Source organism: Octodon degus, unplaced genomic scaffold (assembly GCF_000260255.1).
Source record: "Octodon degus isolate 3935 unplaced genomic scaffold, OctDeg1.0 scaffold00071, whole genome shotgun sequence".
Lineage (NCBI taxonomy): Eukaryota > Metazoa > Chordata > Mammalia > Rodentia > Octodontidae > Octodon > Octodon degus.
This window is the reverse complement of record NW_004524647.1, coordinates 9,515,883-9,531,681: the sequence shown is the minus strand read 5'-3', so window position 1 is coordinate 9,531,681 and position 15,799 is coordinate 9,515,883. Positions and strand designations below refer to the sequence as shown.

At 46.6% G+C, this 15,799-nt stretch overlaps 1 protein-coding gene across 4 annotated transcripts in view; it reads right to left on the bottom strand.

Moving 5' to 3' along the window:
- Positions 1–9,600: 9,600 nt before the first annotated feature.
- Pfkfb3 (6-phosphofructo-2-kinase/fructose-2,6-biphosphatase 3) overlaps positions 9,601–15,799 on the bottom strand; it is an 89,975-nt gene continuing 83,776 nt past the window's right edge. For 2 of the 4 annotated variants that reach the window (XM_023719717.1, XM_012515603.2), the window contains exons 15-16: positions 15,201–15,223; positions 9,601–11,162 (exon numbers count right to left, since the gene is read on the bottom strand). In XM_023719717.1, the coding sequence (XP_023575485.1) occupies positions 11,156–11,162; positions 15,201–15,223 (30 nt within the window). In that variant the 3' untranslated portion in view covers positions 9,601–11,155. The remainder of the gene's footprint in view (positions 11,163–15,200; positions 15,224–15,799) is intronic. The other 2 variants (XM_023719716.1, XM_004635285.2) reach the window with 1 other exon arrangement.

The following is a 15,799-nucleotide window of genomic DNA, read 5'->3' as shown; positions in this document are numbered from 1 at the left end:
TCATGGAGTAATCTGAAAACTTGCTTAGATGGCTCCTTAATGTCTGCTTCTTCTAACAGTTTCACACTCAATAAATTCTTTCCTGCAGATAAAGACTGAGCTTTCCCCATTGTTACCCATGACAAACAGACTCTTATTTGTTACTTGTATCTGAGCACTATAGTTAGTGAAATACTCCACTTACCTCTTAATTGGTCATGCAAGGTCCAGTGGATCTCCTGCACCTGATTTTGGTTAGTCTAGTGGTCATTGTGTTCAGAAGGCTGCACATTCTGGCCACATTGAGCACTGATTGTAGGGACCCTTTTTTTGGTCCTCATACTGGTCCAGGAAGTTTGTATTTGTAATCTCATGGATAAGTTATTGGAATCCCTTCAAGTTAATTCCAACCTACCAATTCCAGTGCAACCCACGGCAAGAATAAAGACACCATGGAATATTTATAGTTATGGGGAGCTAAGGAGTCCTAAGTCCAGCCATGGTAATGGCTATCCAGAACAAAGGCCTCAACCTAGGGCCAAACCCAGGATTTTATTCAGTCATGAAGGAGAAGTAGCTTAAGGATGAATGACTGAGAATTGCAGGAAGTAGGTGAGTACTATGAGCTGGGCTAGATAGGAGGTCTCCATTTACCACTGCGATATACAGAGAGAAGGATATGCAGAAAAAAATAATTTGTATTATATTATTGAGATAGTGTCTAATGTTTTCAAGGATCCAGTGCTTCAGCTCTGATGTGTAATCTTTCAAGTCCCAGGAAGTCACAGCCTCTATCTCTAGGCTCCATCCCAGGCAACAGCATGGAGCACTGGCTCTTCATCCTGTCTCATATTAAAGAGCAGCAGGTGTGGATTATCAGGGAAATGTGCCTGCCGTCTTCAAAGACTAACTACCACCAGCTCCTCCGCTAGACCAATATGCACTGCTTAAAGCCAGTTGAAGGGATAAGAAAAAGTCCTAGCCAGCTCTGTACCTATCAATACATGGAAATAGAGTCAGGCACAGCCAGCATGGAGACAACGTCTCTTGTTTTAAGGAGAGCCGCCCAGGTGGTCCTCCACAGCTCACTCAGAAACCTGCAGATTGGCAAGAACTGGGGTTGTTCAGGAGGGAACGAGGAAGGGAAGCATGAGGAGAGCAGGAGGCCTGGCGTCGAGGCTTAGCCTACTGCACTTGTCCCTGTCCTTTTTTGTGGGAAATGTGTGCATGGCCTTGCAGGGGACTTACGCACAGGAATGGTCAAATTTCTATTTTTTTTAAAAAGTGTTTTAAGTTGTTTTTAAAAACCTGCTTGTTTTAAAATGCAAATAATATATTGTTTTTAAAGAAAAAAGAGTACAGTGGTTGGGTTTGATCCCCAGCTTGTTGTGCCAGTCTCACCCCCTGCGTGCACTGAGAGGGCAATTGAGACTAGGAGTGCTGGTGCGCGCTTATAATCCCAGAGCTTGGGAGGCTGAAAACAGGAGGATCACTGAGTCCGACCTAGTAGTGAGACCCTGTGCCAAATACATAAAACACACAAGCAAGCAAAAGAAAGAAAGAAAAGAAATAGCCCACAGGAATAGGAGTTCTTAGGAATTCTTTAAAATTCTTTAAGAATGTGGTTTTCAAACCAAAAAGCGAATTATAGCACTAATTTTACTGCTTTAACTGTTCTGGTTTCAAACCATTATTCCATTGTAGTTGAGTTTCATTTTTAACAAAAGGATGGGTCAGGGCAGAAATCCCTGGGGATTACCATGCCCACATTAGTCATTAAAGGAGACTGGGGACAAGGTGCTATTGTCGTATGGTTGTTTTTTCTTATTAGGCAGAGAAAGTCTATTACTACTACAAGCAAATTTCGCTGTTTCATACTGGGATGAATATGGAATGTGAGGCTCTATCAATACGGAGGTACCCTGTGAAAGTATGCCACAAAACCTGGTCCTTGTGGGAAGGAAAGGCAGAAGACAGGAAACTGAGGTAAAAACCTGAATAAACCCCCAGGTTCATTTCTATTAGTTAATTGGTATGATGCTTAATTGTGATTGTTGTGATCATTAATTGTGATATATCAACTAGACTTGAATAAGAATCCTCGCAAATTAGCAAGGTTCTAGGTGCATCTGTAGACGACTGACATATAGATCAGCAAAGGAGAGGGGCCAACTTTCCCCGATGTGGGCAGCACCAGCCAATAGATTTGTAGGTTAGGGAAATGAAAATGGAAAGAAGAAAGTGCTTTTTTGGAAGTGCTTCAGTCTTTGCCCCTGCCTTTGGGCAGGGCTCTGCAGTTTCCTCAACCTTCGCCCAGACTTCTACCTGCAGCTCTACAGTGAAGTCTCCACCTTCAAGCTTCAGCTGCTCCTGGATGGTCCAGGTGTTCTGTGCGCAGAGCACCGCTGTGGATCCCTCCGCCTCTGCGCCCTCAGACTGACCTTGGGGACTCACCCACCCCATCGTATAAGCCAACCTATAAGCCACCTTATGTAATTAAATGTATATATAGTTCCTATTGATTCTGTGCCTACAGGGAACCCTATTACAACGGTTTTATCTCTGTTTCGGAGGTCAGATAGTCAAGCCGTAGACTCCAGTTAGTTTTGTTACAGCCAGCACCTTTGAGGAATGGTAATAGTTCCCTCAGCTGTGTTTTTCAGTAACTTGGAGACTGCTTTTGTCTGCCTCAAACCAGTTGAAACCACTGACCCTTGACTCCGGCATGCACAGGTGCCCAGGGGCCTTCTGATGTCCAAGGGCCCAAATGCTGCCTTTGCGAGCACTGTGATGCCTCGGTGTCCTGAGCATGAGTCCTCTGAAGCCAGAAGTACGCATGCACAAACGGTCACCGATTCCTTCACTTTTCCTCACCACGGGGCACCTTTCCCTGTGTCAGAACGGCAATCTGGCTCTCAGGTTCTGAGCTTCCTCCCCTTCCAGGAGACACGTTGTTCATTTGGATGCAGACAGACCTCTCTACAGCCCCAGGGCCACACAAAGCCTGCTGCTAATTAACATGCAACTCAACTGCCATTCCTGCGGTCTGGTGATTCATCAGGTAGTGCCCAGCTGGCTGTGAAGTCTCAGGCTGAGATTTAGCTAAAAGCCCTGACAGATCTGAGATTTATCCCTAGTTACAGCCAAGGAAACATCAGGCAGAATCCTTAGCTCTCAGAACCTTGACTGTATGTCTATAGCAGGGATAACAATGTCACCTGACTGAGAAAGTTCCTGTCTCACAATCAAAGGTAAAAATGGGATAGGGATATAGCTCAGTGCAAAGGTCCTGGGCTTAATCAATGCCCAGTACCATGGAAAGAGAGACAGAAAGAGAGACAGAGACTGACAGACAACATCTATCTTTGGGACTCAAAAGTAGCATATAATTCAGAATTTTAAAACTCACTAAAGGTTCAAATTTATTATTATTATTATTTGTTTGTAATTTAGGGAAGGGTCTACAGGGTGTTCAGGGTCTCACTACTAGATCAGATTCACAATGATCACCTGTTTACAGCCTCCCAAGAGCTGGGGTCACAAGCGCATACCATCATACCCAGTCTCAATTGCTGGCTCAGTGCACCCCGGGGGCAGGGCAGCAAGACAGGCCCAGGAATCCAACCCCCGGCCCCTGCACCTGCTTGAAAGTCCTTTAATCCACTGAGCTATTTGTCAAATTATTATAATATTTTAACTCAAATTTTCTCAAGTTTCCTATATTCTATAGTTTTTCTATGCTTTGTTCACCAAGCTGAATTGATTTCTCACTACTCTTTCAATGCACTGTGTCTCCTAGTTACCAGTAATACTGACTATTTATTTAATGATATCAGTGACAGCCTACCCACAGGGAGCCTACAATTTAGAGGAAGTAGAGGAAGACAGAAAGCAAGCAAGTCAATTCATACTCTGTGAGACTGTGGATAATGACATACAGAAAGATGACACAGGAAAAGGGGAAATACAGAGACTCTGATGAGGTGGTGTTTGAGTGAGAAATGGGAGGAGGTGAGTGTTGGAGGAGGACAGTGGATAACGAGGTGGAGGAAACAGCAAGGCCCTAATGTACACATTGCCTCATTTGAAGACCTGCACTAGGTGATAGCAAAGTAAAGGAGGTTAGAAGGAATTAACCTGAGACAACAACTGGAAACAAAGTCACAAATATGGATTTGAGGAGGCCATGATAAAGACTTTGGCCTCTAAATCCATGGAAGAATTTTGGAATGAGTGACAAGATCCAGCTTAGATTTCAGAGGATCACTCTGGCTATTACGCTGGTACCAGGTAGAGGGGACAAAGACAGGATAGGGAAGTAGACGGTGGGCCCAGTGACTACAAACAAATGTCTGGACCGGAGAAGTTATTCTTTCACCATTAGATCTTTCTCCATCCTGTGGATAAGAGTAAGGAAGAGTGTGCTGCACAAGTAACAGTCATTGCTTTGTGTGTACATGTATTCTTCCTTTATGCTTTTTAAGTTCTATTGGCCTAGTTGATTTACAAAAAATTATGCATCATCACAAAGTAACAGTCATTGCTTTGTGTGTACATGTATTCTTCCTTTATGCTTTTTAAGTTCTATTGGCCTAGTTGATTTACAAAAAATTATGCATCTTCACAAACAAGGTACTAAACATACACATCACCTCCAGAAATGTCCTTGTGCTCTGTGTTTTGGAGGAATTTTTTGTGTGTACTATAAGAACTGATTTGAGAACCCACCTCTTAATATATTTTCAAGTGTGCAATACTGTATAGTTAATTATAGGCATGTGTTGCCCAGCTATCCTCTAGAACTTCTTCAACTTGCACAACCAAAACTTTGTAACCCATTGAAAACTGACCTCTGTATCTCACTCCCCACACTTCCTGGCAACCAGCATTCTATTCTCTGCTTCTTTGGAGACAGACAGGAGAGCGCCTGACTCTCCCATTTTTCCATGCTGGCAGACAGGACGTGGCTTGGCCAGCAGTGATCCTGCTTCTCCCCCGTGTCTCCCTTTGCTCCCCAGTGAACTGGGACGATTTGCCACCCTCCACCCCAACATGAGTGCAGCCAGTCAGTTCAGCTGCTGCCTCTTTGAAGAAGGGAAAGAGCACCCTGGCATGGCTAAGATCATAAAGAAATGGCTCTGGGCCCCTTATTTGCATACCTAACATTCACAGAAAGCCTTCCAGAAGATTCTCTGGCTCAGCCCTACCCCTCACTACACAAGCCTGCAGCTGTTACATAAGCAACACTCCCCCAGCCCAGCCCCTTCTTGGGTTTAGTTTAAGAGGGCTCCCTCCTGGATACTGACCTCTCCGTGCTGCAGCACAGGCTGAAGACTCACTGTGGTGTTCCTGTAAACCTGCTCGTGATTCATTTTTCAGTAAGAGCTCCCAAAGTCTTATAAATCTACTATAGATTTTTTAATCTTGAGTAGTGTGGACAGAACTGGCCATTTCAAGACAAAGAATAATAAACATGCAGAGCTGTTAGCCCTGAAGATCTCCTGAGACCAGGAGCTAAAGACCAGCAGAGACCATCACCTGGCAGAGTCCACCCTTGGTGCCCAGCACAAGCCAGCATTGGATGCTGACAGCTGGTAGCGGCACTGACTAACCAGCAGTTGGCTATGTCAACAGCCAGCACCCAGCATTACCTGGTGGCATCAGGCCTGCTAGCAGAGCTACACTTTGCTGACCCAGAATTTCCCTCTAGGTTAAGCCAAAAAAACCAAGGCTGATGTGCAATATGTTCAATTGCTGTAGTTACCAATTTAGTAGGCAGATACCCAGCACTTGTCCTTTACTATACTTAGGAGTCAATCTGGGCCAGAATTTCTCAATTATTTCTCACAGAATCATACAAAGCACCCCAGCCTCTTCCCCCAAAATATAAATGCTTTGAACCTTTGAATTATACGTGTTACAACCTCCCAGACTGAGAGCTGTATGTACACATTTTGGAAACTAGGCAATTGTGCTGTGCAAATCTGATTAAGAACCACTGAATTCAAAATGATGAGCTCTGACATCTAACTGCTCGGGCACAATCCCGCCTGGCTGGGGCCCCAATGAAGCAGTCAAAAGGCTGATTAGCCGGGACTGGCATAATTGGGGACATCCCTAAGCAAGGCCTGATTAGCTATGGGGTGAAGCCCATTGTTCAAAAGGACAAGGCAGCAGACTCCAGGGCCACGTGGACTGCACACACACCACCCCCGCAGACACCAGTGTCTGCCCCTAGCAACCTCAGCTTGAAAAGCTGGCAGGGTAACTTGTGAAGATGCTGATATGACAGGGAGAGGAATCTGCAGACAGCAAGTGGCTACTTAGAAAGGTTTGCTGCTGTGAAATAATCTAAGTAAAAAGCAGCTGCAGGAGTCCCTTCTACAGAGGCCTGAGCTGGGCCTGGATTCTTTGTGCCAGGTACCCCTACACCAGGCATAGCCTCCAACCGGAACGGGTGTCTACCCCAGCCTTACTTGCCGCTCTTCAGCAGGCACAGCTGAGGATATTTTTACTAGAATCAGAAATATTTAAAAACTAGTACAAAAAGATTTGGTTAAGAACCTGGAGGGCAGAAGGGGAGCGATTAACTAGATCATAGAACCACTCTCTACACATCTACTTGAGTGTTTTTTAACAATCAGATTGTTTAAAAGGAGATGAATATTGGTGGGTATGTGTAGATGGAAAAAAAGCTTAAAAAAGCAAAACAAACAACAAAGGAATTACTAGGATTCCACAATGAATGTTTGGAGCTGTAGGTCATCAGAAACCATTGTAACCAAAAGGAAAGCAACATGCTAAGAAAACATTTGCAAAAAATTTAATCCCCAAAATTACGTTGAAAAACAAATCAAAAACTATCCATCTGGTTACTCATTCCTTTAATATTCGGTCTGTGCTCCAGACCTGACCAGAGACCACCCTGACGAATCAGAGCTTGATCCAGAAGGTCGTGGATCCATTGCAGATTGAACCCAGCAAGAAAATACGTATCCATCATCTTTCAGAGAAGCCTCTCATTTTCTTGGGACCAAGCTGAAAGACTGGGTCAGATTTGAGAGCAAAGGTTTTACCTGTCGAGCCAGGGCCCCAACTGCTGCACGCAACCCCTAAGAAGTCAGAACTGGCCCAGAACTCAGGGAGCAGGGCCTCGAGTCTATCAAAATGTGCTACCCATCATGTAGTTTCCAAATCATAACCCTGGGGGTTCATCTCTACCTAGAATGCTAGATGGCTGATGCCTAATTCTCTTCTTAGCTAGGAGCAAGGAAGTGCAGGTGATGGAGAAAGACTAGTTTAGAATTGAGACTATTACTGGGATGTAGCAGCGAGTACACAGATTGGACACATTGCTATAGTTTGTTTCTAATGTCCCCCACAAAGTCTTAGGCAGTCTTGGGTGTGGGCTTCTAGAGCTTGTGATTAATTCATGATCCAATGCAGGGAGCAGGGGTGAGTGCTACACCTGCCCTGGGGCAGGAAGCCTGAACGCAATATAAGAGAAAAAGGTTGCTCTTCCTGCTCCTCCCCTTTTGCTCTTGTTGCTTTTTGTGGTTTTCCACTGCCATGAACTGTTGTCCTCTGCCCTGTCACTCTGCCTAGGAACCAGGCAAGTATGGACTGCAACCTCCACAAATGGGGAGCTAAATAAACCTGTCCCTCTTCTACTTGACGTCACGTATTTTTCTCAGCTGTGAGAGAAAATTACCCGAGACACACATGTTCTCATCCAGGACTCAAGAGGGAGAGCTTTGGCTCTCAACTTTTGGCAGCCAGTCAGCTAGGAAATCATAGATGTTCAACCAAAGTTTATTTTACATGTGTAGAAAGGGATTGAAGAGTATATAGGAAAAGGGAGAAAGTGAAAGTAGACTTAAAATGTCTTCTTGTAATGCTGCCTGTACCTATTCTGTCATGCAATGCTAGTTAAACTGTTGCTGCTGTTTGGAAGGTCAGGGTGGGGTGGTGGTGGTGATGGGACAAAGGAAAACTGGTATCATTCTTTATGACATCACAACAGCAGACATGGCATTATGTATTTCTCAAAACCCAGAGAACTATATAACACAAAGCATGAACCTTACTTGTAAACCAACAACATAGAACATTCCTAACAATACACTAGCATCATTCATCAGCTGTAATCCAGGAACTACACTAAGGCAAGATGTTAATGATAGGGGACTTTCAGGGCCAGAGGGGATTACAGTAAATCTCTGTGCCTCCTGTTCTTTTTTCCTAAAGCGACTCTAAAAAAAAAAAAAATGCAATCAATCAATTTGTGAGGCAGTCGTTAGTAAAATGATACCTTATTCTTCCTAAAACAAACACAGGACAATCTCTACTTGAACATCTTATCAGAGGGGAGATAATGAAAAACTAGGTCAGGTCAATAAAATGCTCCTTGTCCATGGACCCCCCCAAAAAAGGATCAGAGATGTATTTCATTGGTGTAATTCAACCAGGTATTTTATTGGTCTGGCAATTGCAAAATATACAAATGTCTCCAAGGCATTCCCTGTTTGAAAGCCAGCCCAGCTTCAATCCAGGTCATTAATTCAGACAAATATACAGAACACAGAAGTCGGAAGTCACACATCAGAGGCCCCCAAACCCACTGACAATTAAACTCAATCTGTACAGCTTTCTATTTTTAGGCTCCCTTATACATATTAAATAAATAAATAGCACATCTGCTATCAAAATAATAAAAAAATAAATTTCAAGTATTACAAATGAAAATATCATTGGTGTGGTTCAAACAGTTTTTCTTTGCCCTCGAAAATGAAGAGCAAACCTTGTCTATGGTGGAAGGAGAGGGAAATTCACTCAACAAATATGCAGTTTTTTTTAAAAAAAGAAAAAAGAATTGGTCCCAGTTTTGCTTTATTTTTATTTTGAAGAGGAGGGAAGAAAACCAGTAGAAGCAGAAGTTCCAGGATGACAGCTCAGCCCAGGCCCCCAGGCCTCCTCAAGAATGGCTCACTGGCTTTCAAATGAAGCAGAAAGCTGCCTTCTTTGAGGCCTCCCCCATTCAACTTTATCAAAATGAAGTCTCACCCTAGGCCAAGCCTTCTTCATGTCAGTCCTGACTCTGGGTCAATAGAGGTAAGAAGCCACACCCACCCCAGCCCTTTTCTGCCTCAGCTATGAGTCTGTATTAATACAGAGAGGGTGAGGCCAGAAAGTGACAAGTAAGAAACAAGTCTCAGAAGCAAAGGTGCAGGATCCTCAGGTAGAAAAATACCAGCAACCTGCACACCACCCACCAAGACCCAAGATAGTAACAGAGGGAAAACAGCCCAAGTCTTAGGCTGCCCAAGAATGTACACATAGCCCTTCTCTCCCTCTGGTAGCCTGCCAATCAAAAAGGATGGGTGAGAAGGGAGAATTCGAATGGTTCAGTGTGAAGAACACAAACTTGATGGAACAGTGGCTGATTGATGCATATCCCAATTTCCCATTTAATCTCAATGTGTTAAATAGCTCCCTCTCAAGCAAAGAGGAGTTCTTCATTCTAAGCTTCAGGTGTGTTCATCTCCCACTCTTATTCTAGGACCTGCCCCCTCGAGCTGGGAAGAGCAGTCTCTGAGCTGACAAGATGGCAGGAAGGCCAGGGAGATAGCTCCAGTGGCATCACACTTGCCTGGTAAGGGCAAGGTCCTGAGTTTGACTCCCAGTACCCCCCCCCCCATACACACACACAAAAGAAAAGGCAGGAAGAAATAAGCATGACCTTTGGTACGAGCTTTGAGACATCTTAAAAGGGTTATTTGTATGAACTATACTGCTGAGTTTGCAAATGGTTTCCTCTGGACACAGACACCTTCTTCTGCCCTGCTGTTTGAGGGGATGAGGGAGGAAAAACAGACAGGGACAAATACTACAGGAGTTTAGAACCACATGTCCCATAAGCTCAGATTTTCAAACTCTGCAAAATGTCATGGATGCTATGAAGACAAAGCAAACAGGACAGCCTACTCCACTGACCTCCCCACAGTCAGGTGTGCAGCACGGTGCCAGGTACATAGCACTCGACAAAAGCAGGCAGACACATCTGCACCTCATCCTTAGCTGCCATCCCCACCTGGGAAGCATGGGTGGTAGGTAATGTCCTAGAGGAAAGAGGCAAGGTGTTCCCTACCTCATCTCTCAGAAGATCTTGCGAGGAGGCAATGCTCCAAGCTCCCCCATCCCACAGGTGTGTCCAGCTCCTTGCATGCAGAGGCTCTGGGCCCCCAAGGGCCTAAACCTCCAACTTCTACTGCAAGTTCCTGAAAAGAAGGTGCAACTTTTAGATCCTACTTCTGTCCCCAAAAAAGTGCAAAAGCAAACAGCTCTGAGAGCAATTCACTCAGGGTGCCTCCAAGACCAGATAGGAGAACAAAGGATGCTCAGAGCTTCCTGACAGAGTGAGGCCCCAGTTATCATATTTCAGTGAAAACATCCTTCTGCCTATGCAGCCAGCCTGTCCTTACGTTCAGGGCTGGGATGGTTTGATGACATGCAGGGGAGCCAGGACAGGTCACTGCTCAGCTTCCAGGTAAGTCCCAGCTCAAGGCCTTCTCAGGAGAAGAGGTCCAACTCAGCCCATGCCCAAGTCCAAGGGAGTATCTCCCCAACAAAGGTGCACAACGGAGCCATGCGGAAATTTTCAAACAGGCCTTCGCTTTCAGCAGTTAGGATCTAAGTCCTCTTCTAGTTTCAAGATTCTTTGCCAGTCTTGTCTCCCCAGCCAGGATCATGCCAGGGCAGAATTACAGAAAGCAGCACAGCAGTAACCAGTGTCCCCCTCTCAGGGCCTTGCTCAGCTCATCCACCACTCTTCATCCTCCCCCAGCCTGGTGGGGATTCTGAGGGGGCCAAACAGCCCTGGAGGACCCTGGAGAGTAGAAGGTGGAGAGGCTGGCAGCTCACTGCCAGGGATCCAGTCAGCCACATGGCCTTCTGGTGTCTCAGTCACTCTGATGCTACTGGGGTGTAGCTGCTCTTCAACCAGCAGATCCCCTTTCTCTACTCATTCGGTGCAGAAGTCCTTGGGACCACTTGTTCCTTTGGCCTTGGGCAGATGGGAGGGCACAAACTAAGCTGCAGAAATGGAAGTGGAATGGAAAGAGATGTGTCTGCTTCATTCAGTGTTTCCTGGAGGAGTCGGTGCCGCTCCGGGAGCCTTTCATGTTCTGTGTTCAGGAGACAGAGGGACAAAGGAGGAAATCAGGATCTGCTGCCAACTGTCTTCCCAAGCAAAAGGCTCAAAGCCATACCACTGAGCCTCCTTCACTTCCCTCCACCCCAAACAAAGAACAAACCCCAGAGAATGTCATCACAAAACAGGTGGAAGAGCTCAGGTAGGTCTCAGAACATGAGAAGGGACCAGATGTGGGCCAGGAGCCTGCTTATTGCCAGGCCCTTTTCCTGCCAGAAAGAGGTAAGGAAGGAATGTGGGCAGGCATATGGCTGGGAACCCTGTAGTTCCAATAGGTCAGACAGAGCTGAGAGAGAACAGGACCCCACAGAGCCACTGAGGTGGAACCACTGAGGTGGAACCACTGAGGTAGAACTCTGTGCCCACACCCCTCCACAAGTGCAGGGCTGTTCTCTGTACCACACAGGGGCCCCCACTGGCAGCCAGGTGGAAGACAGCCAAAAACCCTCAAAGCAACACAGCCTCCTCAATTCTGCCAACAGAGCCTCATGCTCAGCTCCTGGTACCCATACACTCTGCCACGTAGCTGCCCTGAACAAGGGTGATGAGTGGGATGGCTGGATACAGAGAGGAGGCCCACTTGGGAAGCCAGCACAGGAGGACAGGAGACTATACTCTAAATCCCAGTCCTGACCTAAGTGACTTAGCAGGAAGCCTCTCCCTGCCAGATTCTGATTCGTGTCAACACCTTCTGTTAAAAATGTGCTTAAAGCAGCTGGGGACATACATTTGCTGCTACTGCACAGCAGGGGTCTACCCCTTAACTCCCTCATCTAGCCCACTAACAAAGCACAATTCTTAAAAAAGCATCCTCTGCATTCCTAACTATCTCCACTAATGCTGTTCTACATGTGGCAAGAAGAGAGCGCAGGGCCCAGGCAGGCAGGTGTGCAAGGATCAGACCTACCCACTCTCCTCGCCCCACACAAGCCAGTCCCCTGACTAGAGACTCATAGGACTGGATGGCACTGGGGTCACCACTCACATTCTGGGTAGAACAGGACTACAGGCAGCCGGAGCGCCCTGTGGGAAGGCGGGTCCCCTCTCAGCTAGAGAGAGCCCCCATGAAACTGTATGTAGCTCCAACCTGCCCTGGGACACCACAGGCTTCTGGGATCCACACAATGACAATGCAACAGTAACACCAAGCACTCATGTCCTTCACTCATGGGCCCCCAGGCTCGGGGCTCTGAGAAGGAGAAAAGACAGATGGGAAAGGACCTCACGACAAGGGCACTGCTTGTAAGACTGTCTGGTACAGACACAGGGCCACATGTTCCACAACGGCCACTCTGCACAAAGAGCAAGATGCCCTAAGCTGAGATGCCATGACGTGGAGATGCAGGAGAGGACAGAGGGACATGCAGCCAGTCATTTACCTTTCCAAGGTTAGTAAGGAGAAAACTTTGAGAAAATGTGACAGACAGTTCGTCTTTCAAGCATCATGGGGGAGAGAGAAAAAAAAAAAAAAAACAGGTTGGAAGAGAAGGCACTGTAGAACCAGGGTCCAGGCTGTGATCCTGTTTCTCCCAGAAACCAGGGTCACCAGCAACACACCTGAGGGTTTGTCTCCTCCGAGATCTGAGCTCCAGAGGCTCATGGGAAGAAATCCCACTGCACAGGGCAGGACACCAAAATGCAGACTCAAGCCTAGGTGAACCAGAGAGCACATCCACTGAAGCCCAGGCACCGAGTCCCTCCCTGATGACAATAGCAGTGGCCACTGTCCCATCTTATTAGTTGCCACCAGATATATTGCTCCATGTCTTTGTTTTGGCTTTTGAGACAGGGTCTCAATATATAGTCCAGGCTGGTCTTAAACTACACTATGGAGTCCTGGCTGACCTTAAACAAATGGCAATCCTCCTGCCTCAACCTCCCAAAGTGCTGGGATTATAGGTGTGTGCCACCATGCCTGGCTTAATTGTCATATCTGTTCAACATTAAACCCCTTAAGTTTTTATTTTCCATTTTACAGGTAAAGAACTTTAGGTCCTAAGTTTTTTTTGTTTTTGTTTTTGTTTTTTTTTTTTTTTGTGGAAGCAGGGATTGAACTCAGGCCCTTGTACTTGCCAGGCAAGTGCTTATTCTACTAAGCCCATCTCCCCAGCCCCTAGAATTGTCTTAAATTGCCCAAAGTTCCAAAGATTGGCCATTAGTAGAACCAAGATGCAAACCCATCATGGTCTGACTTTAACAATATATTTTGGTCGAAGGGTCCAGGTCAAGGTCTACAATCAGATGTACCTACAGTCCACGTTGTGGGGTCATATTCATAGGCTGGACTGGACTCTGGGGCAACAATGTGGAACTGTGACCTGAAACAAGTGCGATAGGCCTATAAGATGTAAGTATGTTCATCTTGAGAGATTCTACTCAAAAGCACTCTTAGAGTCACTTAGAGATAAGACTAGCCTGCTTCTGTAGAGTAGGGGGACAAATCTAAATGGTACCCCCACAGCAGGAAGAGTGCTTAAAAGGTACAGGATAAACCAGGTGTTGTAACACACCTCTATAATCCCAGCACTCTGGGAGGTTAAGGCAGGAAGATTGTAAGTTTGAGCCCAGTTTGGACAATTTAGCAATTTTGTGAGACCATGTCTCAAAATGAAGAAAAAAATAATAATTGAAAAGGGTTGGGAATGTTGCTTAGTGCAAGGTCTATGGTTCAAGTCCCAGTGCTGGAAAAAAAAAAGCATAAGATACACACACATACAGGACCATAAACATCAAACTCAAAAGCCGCTCTTCACACAGGAGAACCCCGATCCACAAGTAGCCCGTGTGCTCAAAGGGGACCACAGACACTAGATCACAAAGGTCTTGTTGAGAAATTAATGGGTGGGCCCACTGTTAGCCACAGAAGTGAGAGGCTGCAGGGCTGAAGAGAAGACCTGCAGCAGCTGGCAGTGCCCCCTGGGCTGCAAGGACCAGGGGTCCAGGCACAGAGGCAGGAATGCTCCCAAGATCTGGCAGGAAGCACTGGAAGCAGGAGGCCAAAGTCTAAATTCTGATTCTGTTCCCACTGGCTGGATGGCTCAGGCCTAACCTATTAAACAGGGGCGGAACTGCCCCACCCACATCCTGGATCAGAGTCAAGAGGCATGGACCCTCTCAGCCCTAGAGGCTCATCTGACTCTGTCTAGTTCTGCCAGTCCAGGCACAGTCCAGGCACAATGCCAAGCTACATGTTTTCCAAGCATAACCTTCATTTTTCAGTTCATCCTGGCTGATCTCAACCCTTCCCAATTTCTGGGTAAACTCAAGGTAACTTAATAAGTGCAAAGGGAATAATGGGAGGTATGACTGGAAGGGTGGGGTGGCATTTATGGTGGCTGTAATGAGAAGGCCTTGGCTCCTGCAGCTGGGGATCAGAGCAGCAGAGACACAGCATTATTTACTGTCACCACCAGAGCTGATGCTGAACCAGACCAGAAAGCTCCAGTCAAAGGAGAGGGGCAACCCCATGGGTCCGATGGAAAGCTGTACCCATTCCTGCCTGTGACTTATGGCTGAATGTTCTGCTACAAGACAACCAGTTCTCCAAGCAGGTTTCCACAGACCTCTCAGGAATGGGCGGGGCTCCTACGGGCTACATTCCCCCGGTGATATGTCCCTCCTACATGCTCTGGGTAAATCTCCCTTTCAGAGTAAAGAATGGTTATCTGGGTAGGGAAGATGCTTAAAAGGCAATGACAGTAAGCCAAAGCCCAGTTGGCACCAAAATCTGACCTTAAGAGGGACCCGTAGGCCATGACTGCAACCCCGAGAAGGACTTCAGAGAAGCAATCAAACATGCTAAAAAGCAGCTGGGCCACACTGCCACTTTCATCCCCCTCTAAAATGTCCAAGAATTCCCTCTCCCTCCCTGCATGTTCATCTCTTCCTCCCTGTAGAAGACCTCACACTTCATTAAAACTGTCCTTATTGTCAATATTTAAAGAGACAGGAATCCAATCAGGCAAACAAGACAGGAAGAGTGCAAGCAGCAGAATTATTCAGAAATACTTACAGACAGGCTTTCCCTAGCAAAGGCTGCAGGGAGGAAAAGTGGAGAGAAAGAGAGAAATCAGTCAGGAGGCTGGGTGTCACCTTGTGGGAACAGTCCTGGAAAACAGCCCTCCCAGCCCAGCCAGAGGCTCCCAGGTTGCCCCAAGGACTTAGCGGTCCTGAAGGACTGACCTGTGAGAGTAGGCAGCCCTGAATGCAGAGGACTGGATGCTGCCAGGTGTCCTACCCAACCAGGGTCAGTGACCCAGGCCCGCCCAAGGCTGCTGTGAAGTCGTGGCCTCCAAACATCCAAATAAGACCTCGCAGTATAGAGACACTATTTCAGCTTTTCTTGGTTTTCATTTAAAAGCCCTCAGACTGAGACCTAAAAGGATAACTGACCAGATGTCTCCTGGTTCTATGCCCCCATCTGCGAAACTAAAGAGACTGAGAGCCAGGGAGGTAAAGTGATCATGCCACTAAGCTCCTTCACATGTGCCAGCAGTGGTGCACCATCAAAGCCGGGCTGAGTGCTGTCATCTCCCTGGGTATGGTCCTGCCATGTGCCACATCACAGGTGACACGCATGGTGTGACTCACCTCATCTATCTGCCCCCTGCT